Source organism: Opisthorchis viverrini (genome assembly GCF_000715545.1).
Source record: "Opisthorchis viverrini unplaced genomic scaffold opera_v5_363, whole genome shotgun sequence".
NCBI lineage: Eukaryota > Metazoa > Platyhelminthes > Trematoda > Opisthorchiida > Opisthorchiidae > Opisthorchis > Opisthorchis viverrini.
The window spans coordinates 254,158-270,115 of NW_008752025.1; the positions used below are offsets into that span (position 1 = coordinate 254,158).

Consider the following 15,958-nt stretch of genomic DNA (forward strand, 5'->3'; position numbering starts at 1 on the left):
CACTCAACTATGAGTGGAAACCGCTCGCTAATTTACTTTTGGTCACTGCGTAAATGAGAGTAAACGCAATACCGGACGATTCGAGTCTGCTGGTATTTAGCTACTCACCCGGATACATGCTTGTTACATCTACAGTGTCTATACACAGCTAATGGACGCTCAAATACACTGCGCTCTATCCACTTGTGGCCCGCATTGCAGTGACCTTGAGTTAAGTGTTTGTTGTTTAACTTTGCCGAGATTTAGGGCTCAAGGCTAAGCGCGCCAGGTTGTTGCAGGTGGGCCTGATGTAAAGCCCGCGCCTCAGATTTGCCATTCCGATGGCATGTGCCGGTGAGGACGCAATAGTGCATGATTCGGATCCATCGTCGACCGTACCACAACCACAATTCGATCCGTACTTTACTGCAAATGAGAAAATAATCCAAGATTTACTGATCGACGAACGCAGGTACCACAGCACTCCAGCATATTGTGTTAAACAACCCCTTGCGGTCGCTAAGTGGATGCGCAGGGCGTTGTTAACGTGGGTTCGGGAGGTGAGCCATAAGTTCGCTTTCTCACTTTCGTAGATATGTGCCTACCGTCGCACGGACGCTGGTGTCCTCTCTCAAACCGCCCAGCTGATCGACCGCTACCTTCATGTCGTCCCAATAGAGAAAAGCCAATATCAGTTAGTAGGAGCAGCGTGCTTCTTTATCTCCAGCAAGCTTAAAGAGTCGACCCAAGTACCCTTAAGCGAGATGGTCAAGTTCACTGATTATTCAGTCCAAAATGTGGATATACTAGTAAGTTGTTTTGTCCGGTCTGTTTAATTTGCAGGCGTACGAGATGATGGTCTGTTTATCGCTGGCATGGGACCTAACATGCATCACCCCCGTTGATTTTATCGCCCCAGTTGTTGATTTCCTGGAATTTGTCCCGGAATTGAAGCAGATAATACGCCAGGCGGCACTGAATATATACACGAAAGTATTCCATGGTGAGTATCAAGCCTGTCACTTGTTCCTATTCCATTAGTTTCCATCAAATCTTTGTTCTTTTCGCCAACCGCAGTAGTCCTAGGCACCAGTGTTCAGCGTTGTTGACAGCCCCCGTCTGCGTATACGCTAGACGTATTAAGTGGTACGCAACGGCACAGGTCGCGTTAACGAAGGTCTTGCAATTGACGTTGTGATCTACTGGGTGCTGAGGCAAACAAACGTTAAAGGGTACCCTGAAAACACCTAAGTCGCATCCGATCTACTCTAAGCGGAAAGATCCAACTCCCCTTTTAACAAGTTATTCCCGGAGGTGAAGTCGTAACCTCCGGTAATCGTGGCATAGGGGCTCCACCTCTTGGAATCCCTCGTATATCGCATTTGGCGAAATCCTATGGGAAGCTTCGTTCCGCCTTATGTCATCTAGACTCAGGTTTCACCGTCAGTGTTCTGTGTTACGCTGTTGGTTGGGATCACGTCATTCGTTTCATAAGGGGGGTTGCAGATAGATTTGTTAACACGAGAGTACCGTTGCGACCACCGCATTTCGGCGGGAGGTGACTCAGGGTCGAAGCTCAAAGGGTAAGACAAGGTCTTCGCATGTATTCGAAAACCGATTGCTGCCTCCTAGGAAGGTGCAGAGTCTTGGTGGCTAGTTGCTGGTCACTTTAGGTAAGTTAACTCTTTCGTATCCGATTGAGTATATTGTTCACTTGATTTTCGGATGTGGCATTTGCCCATATTTTCCAGCTGGTGAGCATACCTTCGGCGTGACGAATTTCGGAGCGGTTGCCTGATGCCTTACTGAATATATCAGCGGCGTCGAACTTTTTTCGCAGACGACTGATAGGTTCCGTTGCGCCTCTAGTAGTCGTCAGGGTCCTGCCCTCATTTCGGCGTATTTAGTATGCCTGTTTACGTGCCTGTGAAATGGAGAGTGAAGGCAATGATGATTCATATGTCAATTCCATCCGTTTGTCTTGATTACAATTTCGATATACCTCGGCTGTTAGAAAGCGAAGCTGCTCATACTAAGAGTTGTTACTGGAGCAGGCTGGACGGTTGTTGGCATCATGTTAAAGTCACTACTTTAACGTGATACTTTAACATGGGGATGCAATTATCGGGTCCTCAACCTCTGTACGACATCCGTAAGTTCAAACTGTGGACAGCTTGGCAACCAAAAGGTATTCTATTTCATAAGGATTCTCATATTTGTATCAGTTTCCTTTTGGACAAAGACTTACGGCCAATTATGATACCTTCGAAAAGTCAAGTTCGCCTTCACCATTGCTTTGCGACTCGACTGATCACGAAGTAGTTGCAGATTTGAGATGCAGGAATTCAGCCTACGAAACTCTTGATAATAACACTTATTGTTATTATTAGAGCGAAGCAGCTTGCTGAGTGTCTCGTGAGTCTTACAGTCCAATAGAGCACAACAAACAATGTTGATCAATGAGGTGTAGCACACGCTACAGAAGTTTACTCGTGCCTGTGGGCCTCCACCGTCTCTCATCACGTTAATACAACGCCGTAGGTGAATGCCATGCTGCCGCGATTCATTGTATGAAACGGATCCGACTGCTTAAATGGTGGTTTGGGTTTTGTTGCGAGTTTCTGTGCTGGATGTCGCTATGGTCTGACTTTTGATAGAGTTTAAAAAAACTAGTAAGATGACGACGTCACTTTAGTTCGATGACTGTAAACGGTGTACATATAAACGACAATTCGGGTCATCGCAATCCTTGATCGTAGGTAGTGTAGGATAGTGAGGATACACAACGGAATGTGGATTTGTTCGACGTGGCTCAGCAGTTAGTACGTGAACCTATTAGCCGACCCCAACTCTGGCATCTCGACTGCTCCATTTGGGCAACCTGACGATGTCTCAGTCCCCTGGCTTCCCACGACCAGCGTGTTAACTAACCACCGATATGGCGTTACAGCAGGATAATTGTTCGATTTGGTTATAACGTGCAACAAAGGAACAGACACAGCTGACACTAGTTGAATTACCTCGACATTTCGATAGGTACTCCATACACCAGTACGATAGGTCTTCGATAACCTCAATCTCTCAGACGAACTGCATTTTGCGGCTAAAGCGTCTTTTATGTTTTCCCTCCGGGACTCCCAGTCAATCTACCTCACCCAACAGTTCAGTCATCCGACATACGAAATACGTGGCCGAACCAGCGTACTTGGTGCGGCCTAAACAACTCGTCAAACTCAAACATTTGTCGAACTCCCACACTGCAAATCCGTTCTTCTAACGGTCTTCCAGGCTGCGGACTGCGTAATCCCCACTTCACCTGTTTGAGGACGCTGTAAGATATGTTTGCTAGTCGATATCAGTGGCGTTTTTGTCGCCAGTTCCTCTTACGACTTTCTGAATGAATGCCTAGAGGTGTAGGCACCTGGGAATAATTATAGTATGCCAGCATTGACTCCCTTCCCGGACCACTTATTTTTTTCGCAATAAGTCTTTCAAATTAAGCATGGCTGCACGGCAGCTAGGCCTCTGATATCATGCTGTCGGTGATGACGGTAGTGGTGATCATTTTGCTTAAGACGATCTCCCCATCATCTCTGCACAGTGTTTTTGCGGTACCGGTGTCTAAAGACAAGCAATATTTCTGTCTTCAGCGCACAGTGATCGTGTTTTAGTGCACTGGTGATGATAGCCATGATATAATTGAGAGAGTATATGCACTAGTAACAGTTTTTATCAGGGTTGACAGTGGTGAGATTCAAAGTGGAATGTGGAGCAAGTCAAATGAGAAGTTTGTCGTTTGCGACAGTCCCGACGACGGGAATGTTTTCTCCACAGGTATAGCTGCTACACGTGTTCCTTCCTTGTCTGTGGACTTGTGGAGTTCGGCTAACTCCTTGCTCCGTGCGCGCTCGCCAGTCTCTGTGTCGACTGTGTTGTGTGTGCCGACTAAGTGTGTAGGTGGCTGAGTTCTCTCCTTGTATACATTTAGTGGACCGTGAAAAAAATGTAAAATCACATTGATCCCATAACGGGTTCATGCAACCTGTTGTCGGTCAAAGGTCCTATTCATTGGCACGAAGTACGCGTGATTGTGAGGCAGACAAAACAAAATGTAGATGGTAGGTGCTGGTGTAAAATTGCTTAGAAGAGTAATTAAACGGAAGGGTAGCCGTTACATACTAAGAGTTGTTACTGGAGCAGGCTGGACGGTTGTTGGCATCATGTTAAAGTCACTACTTTAACGTGATACTTTAACATGGGGATGCAATTATCGGGTCCTCAACCTCTGTACGACATCCGTAAGTTCAAACTGTGGACAGCTTGGCAACCAAAAGGTATTCTATTTCATAAGGATTCTCATATTTGTATCAGTTTCCTTTTGGACAAAGACTTACGGCCAATTATGATACCTTCGAAAAGTCAAGTTCGCCTTCACCATTGCTTTGCGACTCGACTGATCACGAAGTAGTTGCAGATTTGAGATGCAGGAATTCAGCCTACGAAACTCTTGATAATAACACTTATTGTTATTATTAGAGCGAAGCAGCTTGCTGAGTGTCTCGTGAGTCTTACAGTCCAATAGAGCACAACAAACAATGTTGATCAATGAGGTGTAGCACACGCTACAGAAGTTTACTCGTGCCTGTGGGCCTCCACCGTCTCTCATCACGTTAATACAACGCCGTAGGTGAATGCCATGCTGCCGCGATTCATTGTATGAAACGGATCCGACTGCTTAAATGGTGGTTTGGGTTTTGTTGCGAGTTTCTGTGCTGGATGTCGCTATGGTCTGACTTTTGATAGAGTTTAAAAAAACTAGTAAGATGACGACGTCACTTTAGTTCGATGACTGTAAACGGTGTACATATAAACGACAATTCGGGTCATCGCAATCCTTGATCGTAGGTAGTGTAGGATAGTGAGGATACACAACGGAATGTGGATTTGTTCGACGTGGCTCAGCAGTTAGTACGTGAACCTATTAGCCGACCCCAACTCTGGCATCTCGACTGCTCCATTTGGGCAACCTGACGATGTCTCAGTCCCCTGGCTTCCCACGACCAGCGTGTTAACTAACCACCGATATGGCGTTACAGCAGGATAATTGTTCGATTTGGTTATAACGTGCAACAAAGGAACAGACACAGCTGACACTAGTTGAATTACCTCGACATTTCGATAGGTACTCCATACACCAGTACGATAGGTCTTCGATAACCTCAATCTCTCAGACGAACTGCATTTTGCGGCTAAAGCGTCTTTTATGTTTTCCCTCCGGGACTCCCAGTCAATCTACCTCACCCAACAGTTCAGTCATCCGACATACGAAATACGTGGCCGAACCAGCGTACTTGGTGCGGCCTAAACAACTCGTCAAACTCAAACATTTGTCGAACTCCCACACTGCAAATCCGTTCTTCTAACGGTCTTCCAGGCTGCGGACTGCGTAATCCCCACTTCACCTGTTTGAGGACGCTGTAAGATATGTTTGCTAGTCGATATCAGTGGCGTTTTTGTCGCCAGTTCCTCTTACGACTTTCTGAATGAATGCCTAGAGGTGTAGGCACCTGGGAATAATTATAGTATGCCAGCATTGACTCCCTTCCCGGACCACTTATTTTTTTCGCAATAAGTCTTTCAAATTAAGCATGGCTGCACGGCAGCTAGGCCTCTGATATCATGCTGTCGGTGATGACGGTAGTGGTGATCATTTTGCTTAAGACGATCTCCCCATCATCTCTGCACAGTGTTTTTGCGGTACCGGTGTCTAAAGACAAGCAATATTTCTGTCTTCAGCGCACAGTGATCGTGTTTTAGTGCACTGGTGATGATAGCCATGATATAATTGAGAGAGTATATGCACTAGTAACAGTTTTTATCAGGGTTGACAGTGGTGAGATTCAAAGTGGAATGTGGAGCAAGTCAAATGAGAAGTTTGTCGTTTGTGAAAGTCCAGACGACGGGAATGTTTTCTCCACAGGTATAGCTGCTACACGTGTTCCTTCCTTGTCTGTGGACTTGTGGAGTTCGGCTAACTCCTTGCTCCGTGCGCGCTCGCCAGTCTCTGTGTCGACTGTGTTGTGTGTGCCGACTAAGTGTGTAGGTGGCTGAGTTCTCTCCTTGTATACATTTAGTGGACCGTGAAAAAAATGTAAAATCACATGACTGTGTTGGTGTGCCGACTAAGTGTGTAGGTGGCTGAGTTCTCTCCTTGTATACATTTAGTGGACCGTGAAAAAAATGTAAAATCACATTGATCCCATAACGGGTTCATGCAACCTGTTGTCGGTCAAAGGTCCTATTCATTGGCACGAAGTACGCGTGATTGTGAGGCAGACAAAACAAAATGTAGATGGTAGGTGCTGGTGTAAAATTGCTTAGAAGAGTAATTAAACGGAAGGGTAGCCGTTACACGTACTCCACAAACTTGAAGCAAGATAGCACACTCCTGCGCTGTACGCCCCAGGTAGATGTCACCGCCTCTAGATGTCCGCAGTTTGGTGAAAGAGTTTTCGGTGTTCTTCTGGGGACTAAACCGGTGTTCTGTTAATTTTCACGTTGATGTTAGTCAATCTACTACTCCTTCGACACCTCACCGCCTTCTAACTGCCCTGAGTTTTATAAATCTGAATAGTCTTTTGACGTTAGGACACAACATCGACATCCTTGCGTGTTTTTGCAGATAAGTTTGACAGGAGTTCGGCTTGCATTTCCTGAGCTATCCCTATCCACCACTTCCGATCGATCTTAAATTTATAGGATTAGCGTCATTTCAGAAATCTCGCTGTATCGTACTAAATGGAACTACCTCTATTGCTCCAATCAGTAGCACGGATCGCTGTGAGGTTCAACTTGAATTAGGCTGAGTTTGTTTTGCAAGACATGTAGGCAAACGCCGAAATCATAGCGTTTCGGTCTTCATTTAGCTGACCGGCTTGTCTTCTGTTCGTAAGTTGTTTGAGTAGTCGCCGCTGCATGTTGTGGGCATTGAATAACCTCTCCTTCGTTGCTAGAACAGCAGCTGCAACACCAACTGGTGCATGATCCTGCTCCGCGCATGTTTCGAAAAGGTCGATAATCCTGAACTCGAAATAGCCATCTGATTAATGATTGCCATGTGGTTGCTCGGGATGCTTGGTTAATTACGGTTAAGAAGGTGCCAGGTAACCCGATATCCACCTTTCGGCTGCATATTTATGCACACAAGTAGGTGTTGACCAGTGCACTTTATCGTTTCTAGAAACATCTGCACCAATGCCTCCATCGAGACGGTTCTCATGATTGTTGGTTCTCCGCTATTAAAGTAGTGGTATCCATGTGCCTTGCGATCTGCCAAAATCTCTAGTCCTCCATAAAACATGTTTGACAATGTCACTGCTGCAGTTGATTGGGACATGTGCTAAGGTAATGAGTAGATTCCAGGTTCATGTTCGTTGGTTGTAAGTTTTGTCAGACCCGGCCAGTTCAAGCACAATCGGCTGTTCACAAGAATGAAGCAGACTCTTGGTATCGTTTTCTCACACCTAGTCGATATAGGCGACGTCTTGTCAGAGCGTTTCGCGTCGTCTGCCGGGCTCTGTACAGGCCGACGACAGTGTTGCTATTCTTGGATCAAGCCCTTTAAAAATGCAAATTTTTTAGTTTATCTAAGTAATTTCGCTCGATGGTTCGAGGTGCCCCCACTTTTACCTTGTAAGGTGAGGTGTAAGGTGTAAGGCTCGTGCTTTCAGATGAAGCGGTCGATGTGGTAGATAAGTCCATCTATCTGGGCAGTTGCATAGATTTCGACAACTTGGCTGGCATAGGACGAAATCAGTTCCCGAATTTGAAAGGGTATGAGAGCGTTTCCCAACTTCCGTCATTTGTGGCCCCGATACGACATCAGTAAAGTGTACAATGCTGCGATCCGATGTGTCCTATCTTGTCGATCAAAGCCACGACCGCGTTTTGCTGATTTTCCGGGTTTGTTTGTCTCCCAAGCATTGTGCCTCGTGAGAACATCACATCAACACTGCCGATACACATCAATTTTTTAGGCAACGTTTACTCTCGACAAATTAGCTGGTCACACTGTATAATTTACCCAAGCATTGTCGTGAGAACATCACATCAACACTGCCGATACACATCAATTTTTTAGGCAACGTTTACTCTCGACAAATTAGCTGGTCACACTGTATAATTTACGCTTGTTGGACCACGTGCTTCCTTATGTCAGGATCATTTGCTTCGCACTACTCTCTTCGCCCAACCTAATTTCAGATAGAGACGACCCAGACGCAACCAATGCATGACTTGACAACCAAATACGGAAGCCCGTATCAGTCAGCTAGTCTCTGGTAGCTGGCGTCTCAGGAACCAAGACGACAAACCGGTGGTTAGTAACTGACAGCTATGACTATCACGCAGCCAGTGGTGATCCCCCGTCAAAGCTGTCGCCTTCACCGCTTAGCTTCCTCACTCCCTGCCATGCCCACCTTATTCTTTTCTTTACAATAAGGCTTTCAATTAAATCATCATTGTACGACTGTGAAGTGTCGGTGTTGAACGCTGATTTCATGCTTTCGATGATAACAATGAATTTGAATGAACTGGCTGAACCGTCGCCCTCAACGCGTGTCTCACTCTCCCTTTGCCCTTGGTGAACGAACTTGTATTGTACTGAAATGTACTTTTGCATACGGCTTGCAAGTGCAAAACTGAACTGCAATACCTGTCATCCAATTTCCACATAAAGTATCTGTCGCGTCGTACCAACCATAACTCGTTTTGCAACTTCGTCGCCCGTCTTTTATCATTATAACTATGTAACCGCTATAATGTAGGTACTAACCTGAGGGCGAAAGAAATAGTATTCACATTGAGGTTTGATTAGGCAGAAGTAGTGAACTAAAGTGTAAAAGGGTAGTGTCTCTTCGCTTACCCAAATGAAACGGTTAATAATAATGATGATAGACAATAACCTTTCTCCAGCGATGCGCACTCTATTATCAGTCGCTCAGTTCATCCCCCCGAATATGAACTCTGACTGAGTCCCACGGGCAATCCCTATTAGACCTGCATGACGGAATGCAATGCGGATTGTCTGCTCACCTTTGCCTTATTTACCATCTCTCCTGGGTGCGAATTCAGTCTTCAGAGTATGTTTATGACACTGATCCAATATACACTTGGGCACAACCATTCTGTGTGCGTGCACTTGACAATTGTCTTAACTTAGGTAGATATCACTTACTTTAACTCGGTATTCACATGCTTCCCGTATCCCTTTGTTCGTTGTTTCTGCCCCGAATATAGGTGTTTTTCGAATAAATGAGTGATGTACCATCGTCGGAAAAATTTGTTCTTGTTTCGCATCCAGCGTCCATTTTGGTGGACAGAGCAGCACAGTCAAGCGTCCTTATGCACAACACTACCTTAGTCAATCCGCTTGCACCCTTAACCATATTTCAGTTTGATTTTAACTTACTCCCTGAATATGTTCTTCTTTCGAAGGTCCGTCACATTTTACTGCTTCCAAATTATTGCCTTTTTCATTCTAGTTGAAGACCTCGGTTTGTACATGCCCAGCTACATGGCGGCCGCTTGCATCCTGTACGCTCTGAACTTGACTGTACATCCAGATCTCGGCGATGTTACCTTGCGGTCAGTTACTCGCATTCAGCAGCTTCTGCGCTTGGAAGCTGTAAGTTTGTTTGTTGTGATTTCCTGGATCAATCTTCCAGTCTACTGCCATAGTGTACGTTGGGTTTACTTTACTTGATTTTCTTAACTATGGAAGCATAGGGAAAACCCAAAGAGGCGCAAATTATTGTTATGGTGAGAGACGTCCTTAAAAGCATATGCACTTAGACAAACTTTCTGAAAGGCGTGAAAAATCTGTTTTACGAATCACAAAGATGGATGTTTCATGTGCTCAGACACCATAGTGTAAAATTTATATTCCGGCTTGAAATGAATGTTTACCATGATCTTCCTGTTGTGTCTGTGGGAGCTAGTTGAATGCCTAAGAGCCTGATGGAATTCATTCTATCACGTTGATAGTCTAGTGACTCGAGTGGGAAAACCTCAAGGAAGAAGACAGGTTACCAGATGGAGATCGGCTATATTGCAGATGAACCAATGAAAGAAAGAGCGCTGTGGCTCAGTTGGCTACAACAGAAACAAAATGAGATCTCAGTGCCATGTTACAAAGGGTTCGTTATGATCTGACCATCCTAACACTTCCTTGAATAGCAGTTTCGGAGTATTAGCAACTCGGTTACAATAATAGGCCGGAATTCACTTAGCGGACTGCACGGACACTAACTGGGCGTTAAGAGACGTGACCAACTCTATATTTCTCTGACCCGTACACGAACATGAATTGGCCAGGAATTAAGTTCAAGCAAGAACAAGGACGTCACGTGAATTTTTGGGACCCTGTTGCTCAGCCATTAAGGTTGACTCAATATGTGATCTCTCTGAGACTAAATCCTTCGTTTCCACTGAGATATGTATTGCACAAAAAACGAGACGAAGCCAAAAACAGGCACTGAAGGAATGTAAAACTCGACGGATTACGTCAAGACCACTAGAATGTACACAAGTAGAAAATGCAAATTGTGAACCAATGGTGTCCTACATGCCGGCGCAATTTGGCAAACCAAACTACACTACAACAGATTCTTCATGAACTGAAAGGATCACAAACAGTTAACCAGTCGAATGACAGAAAGGCGGATGCGAACCAGCCAATTAGCATAAAGGGACTGTTGAGATGAAGGTACTCAACAGACCGATCAGCCGTAAGCTAGTCAGGTCGTAACGCAACACTAGTTCCAGATACTCCTACCTAATTACGCGCGAGCCAAATTTCAAATCTTAGTGCCATTAAATACTTAAAAAAAAGGAAGTAAGAAGGAGGGACTAACAACCCAATCCACTCATTACCTTGTGTAGTAACCCAACGTTTATGAGCTAATTGCCAAGTTTTGTGAGCAGACCTACTGCTACCTGAGTAATGATCCATAGTTCCTGATTATCTCATGTTTCCCAGTATGGCGACCTTTGTGTATAGGGGATATGATCAAATCTGACTAGTCTAGCGCGCGGAGGAAGATTTTTCCAAGAACAGCGTAATCAGCATATGGTTTCCAAACGAATGACATTTAAAAACGAATTTCACTCTACTAAAATTTAACAAAACCAGTATCTTTCAGATATTGAATCTTGATTTCTCTGGAAGGACCATTTTTGGACCTCCTTCATATGTTCCACGCCATCTCCATGAATTCGGATAGGTCACTCACTGCTCGAAATCATTGCACAGAAGTCACGGAAACTTACACGACCAACAATCGCTAGCGAATGTGATTGTTCGTCGTGTGTCATGAGTAATCATGACTTTTTGGATTGCGTAGATCTACGTCCCACGTACCTTCACTGCACTGCTCTATATTTCTCCTTGTATGTCTTGTGAGGACCCTTCCATATAGCCGCATCAATAATTTTACTAGGTTCATTATCCCACCGTAGATTCGTTTTATCACTCACCAGTCATCACTTCCCTAAGAAAATCACTGTTCAAAATCCGTACGGAAGATTTTTCCCACACGGAATTTTAATGTAGCAAATCTCGTTTTATGGAGCCTGCTTTCAACACGTAGTTGGCGTGCATCGAAGCCTTTTTGCTGTTCTGTCCTTTCCGATAAGGTTCCATTCGTATCAGTTGCTTTCCCCCGCACCGCGCGCAGCCTCACGGCGAGACTCATCTCATTCGTCTATGCCACAGCCGTCAACTTAGTTGTCTTACACTCGGTAGTTGACCTTGTGCACACTTCCGCACCAAGTGCACTTTTGGACGCACCATGTCGGTCACAGTCACGCAGATACGTAGGTGCGTGCAGCATGTGATTTGGCTGACTCACCTCAATCGACGCCAACACATGAGCACTAAGCTAAATCTGTATAACTTGCATTTTTTTATGTAGACTGTCCAATGGCTCATGTCAAAAAAGACCCAGATTGCTGTGCATTTTAATAGAAGAATGTTTTTTGCCCTTAAACTCACTCAAACAAGGCCTTCGCATGTCATGCTATCTGAGGCAGTTTCCTGTCAACATTTACTTGGGAAACAAAACAGCGTTTCACGAGATCCAGATTCTTCAGACCGATGGTCGTCTCCAGGTAACGTACACAAACTCTTGAATTATGGCATTCAAGGAAAACGACCGAAATTTCAAGAGCATAAAAAATAGGAAAACCTGGAGTTGTAAACTTGTGCGTGGTGTACGGGTGTTCTCTCTGTCAGTTTCTTTCGGCAGTACGATGGAACATGAGGGTGTGGATAGCTGCACATTGGAGGCAGTTGCTGTTATATTTGGAGACTGAATCCAAAATTATCAGCGGAGGTTCATTATTGGTATGGAGGTGTAGAGTGGAAGTTCATGCATGAAAGCAGTTGTGTTGATATCCACACGGAGTCACTCCAAATTTCCATAGATCACAGCACTTCTTGTATTAATAATACTACATTTTTGGTAGATTATTGCACTTGCGTAATCAGCACTGTTCCATCTTCCCCCCACCCCAATTGCTTGTCCCATAGTGTTAGCACCTAATCGGGACATTCAAGTATCTATCTGTACAGTCCACTTCGCTTATTGACAAATGCCTTATAACAGTGGAGTTGTCGATGCAGCCAAACAAAGCCCTGTTGCCATTTCGTCCTTCTGTAGTGCACCCCCTGTCTGTACACCGTGAAAGATAACATCCTGCTATAGCTCATTCCCATCCTTGGACTTCCCGTTTCATACATCTCTCAGACTAATCAGCATTATCATAGAACAACCACCATCCACTATTTACTTACTGGCTTGTCTGCTGGTGGAGACAGAATCGTCGTCGATCATATGCGCTGGTGCTGGTCTGTCGGAAGACTGCTAGGCCTAAAAAGAATAGGAAGGGAAGCTGATAGTGACCGCTTAGTGCAAAGAATTTTCATGTTTGTAAGCCAAGATAATCCAGATCTTTTCACGCAACAAAGTTCCTTGAGGCTTTATTGAGTGGTTGTTTCGGCTTGTAATCTGCGGTTGGATGAGCCTACGAGCTACTCTTGTACGCCACTAGATTTGCCGGTTGGTCACTTTGTTTTAAGCTCGTGTATGTGATGTAGAAAGCGGTATGATGTCAGGCTTTCGAATTGCTAACAAGTCTTTCCGATAGACGGTGAGATTGGACATGTGACAAATATCTTGATCAACCTACCATCATAAGCCTGGTTCGCTGCTCTTGAGAGTGGCCACATAACTATTTCGTAGATATCCAGAAGCCAGAATACGATTTGGTAATGTTTCACGTCAAGATGGATTTAAGTTGTAACCTCTTTCTGGAATTGTACGGAAGCTAGTTCTTGAGTCGCTATCCCGCCTTGTTTGAATCATTGTTCGTTGTGTTTTTATGTTTTTTTTTAATGTTTTTCTTAATGTTCCCCGTCTGCAGCGCAAGATCCGCGAGGTATACCAGCACCTTCAATCCTGTTTCAAGCCCGGTACAATAGAACTCTCAGAGGCAGTCATCAAAGCGGACAGTGGAGTTGTAACCCCGTCTCCAGAGCCGTCTGTTCCTCCGCCCCCTCACCAATACGTTGCTTTGACTTCAAATTCCGCTGTTCCCATGCCGATGGCAACCAGTACTGTTCTTCCCACCCGACCTCTTTGTGCCGATGCATCATCTCATTCCAACTCTCTGTCATCCTTCGGAAGCAGTAGTGGGAGTTTCGAAAATGCCTCCACCCATTTGGCTTCAGCCTCGATTTCTACTTGTTCCCCCTCTGAAACTGAGTTTTTCAATGAGACGGAAAACGAGCAACCCCCGATTTCCGAGCTCTGCGTACCGCGCCCTTCCATGCCTTACGTTCAGTACTACCATCATCCGCAGGCTGCTCAGCACCCAAACGCGTACGCCGCCGGACAAATCTTGAACAACGAATGTGTCCTAGCAACAACCAACGGTTGGGAAAATGCAGCTGTCAATTTAACGGGGCCGTTGTCGAAGATGAACGACTATGTAACGGTGAAAGCAGCCGTCCCGTCTGCAGCGCAAGATCCGCGAGGTATACCAGCACCTTCAATCCTGTTTCAAGCCCGGTACAATAGAACTCTCAGAGGCAGTCATCAAAGCGGACAGTGGAGTTGTAACCCCGTCTCCAGAGCCGTCTGTTCCTCCGCCCCCTCACCAATACGTTGCTTTGACTTCAAATTCCGCTGTTCCCATGCCGATGGCAACCAGTACTGTTCTTCCCACCCGACCTCTTTGTGCCGATGCATCATCTCATTCCAACTCTCTGTCATCCTTCGGAAGCAGTAGTGGGAGTTTCGAAAATGCCTCCACCCATTTGGCTTCAGCCTCGATTTCTACTTGTTCCCCCTCTGAAACTGAGTTTTTCAATGAGACGGAAAACGAGCAACCCCCGATTTCCGAGCTCTGCGTACCGCGCCCTTCCATGCCTTACGTTCAGTACTACCATCATCCGCAGGCTGCTCAGCACCCAAACGCGTACGCCGCCGGACAAATCTTGAACAACGAATGTGTCCTAGCAACAACCAACGGTTGGGAAAATGCAGCTGTCAATTTAACGGGGCCGTTGTCGAAGATGAACGACTATGTAACGGTGAAAGCAGCCGTCTTCCCAGGCGATCCCAGGTTTGTCATTCTCACTGCTGCAGGCTTACCAGTGGCCACTCAACGTCGATGGACCCCGACCGACATTCGTGATGTTCAGCTCGAGTGAACTGTTTGAGAGGTTAGATTTGTTCCGGCGGCTTGTTTTGTGATACTTTCCTCCTAACTTTGATTACCGAGTGTCTGATACGGTTGGATTATTCTTATCATGGTCCGGTATTAACGTTTCGTGTACAGCACGTCTATTCAGTCTTTAGCCTCCTCCCTAGTGTTTTTGTGTCACTTCGTGTGGGTTTTCGGCGGACCGTTAACGCATTTTGCCTCAACGTCCACCGTAACGTGTTTATTTTATCACATACTTGATCCACTTATCCTCGTGGCTTTTCATTTCTACCAAACACGTCTTTGTTATCCTTGCTGGTCTTACCATACCGTCCCGTCTCGTTCCGTTAGCAATGGCTACCGTGAGTGTTTTCCTGAACATCTCAGCTACATCACCAGTATTTCCTTGGTCTTTCACCATCTCGAGCGCATACTATTGTTGAATCGCTCGGGAAGGGACGCATTTTCTTTTTTCTAACAAGAAGTTCGGCATTGGTCAGTTGATGTTTGTATCGATATTCATTCCATTTTCCACTCACCCTTATTTTGTTATAGCGCAATTTCTGTCCTCTACTCGCCTTCCCTATTGCTCGGCAACACCGCCGCCTGATACCAAACCAGTCCTTTTAACGACACCCTTGCGTCTGCATTTAATCGCACGTTTTCGTGTCCGAAATGCACGTTTCCACCAGACTCCTTCCAATTTTACGGGATGGGAGCAAACCAGACCAGTTAAGTGACGACGGCTCCCTTCGGTCCCGGTTGAACTGAAAAAGTCTCTTGCATGACATCGTACGGATTGGTTGTAGGTCAGGCGGTTGTTGTTACCCCAGTGCAAGGGTGGGTCGTGAGCCAGTATACTTCCCCTGAAGACAATGTGTGGATTGGTATTAGTGCTCCATTATGTGAGGAAACCCAATCTTTACGGAAGTTGGTGAGCCATAGCCAACTGTCTGACAACTTCGTGCCATGTAAACTAAGGAAAAAGTGCTCTCAGTCTCCCGACAGCGTATACAAACACTGCGAAAACGATGTTAACCTGGTTGCCGTCTGGTCATATCCTGCGTAGTGATGAATAAACAATCACTCTGCTGTAACATCCTTTAGATACCAAGCCACCCGAAGGAAGCTGGGCTACCGAAGCCTAGACAAGCGAAGTCAAGATGCAGAGTCTGGGTTCGAACCACGGACCTTTCATTCAGTACGTCCGCGC

General features: G+C 45.5%; 1 protein-coding gene across 1 annotated transcript; it reads left to right on the plus strand.

Annotated features, from left to right (window-relative positions):
* Positions 1-320: 320 nt before the first annotated feature.
* T265_10437 (hypothetical protein) lies at positions 321-15,424 on the plus strand (the record flags this gene model as incomplete). The annotated part of the gene is made up of 5 exons (XM_009176809.1): positions 321-539; positions 573-788; positions 823-982; positions 9,522-9,664; positions 14,060-15,424. 5 exons carry the CDS (start codon positions 321-323, stop codon positions 14,750-14,752), a joined length of 1,431 nt encoding a protein of 476 aa, XP_009175073.1.
* Between the last annotated feature and the right edge of the window lie 534 nt (positions 15,425-15,958).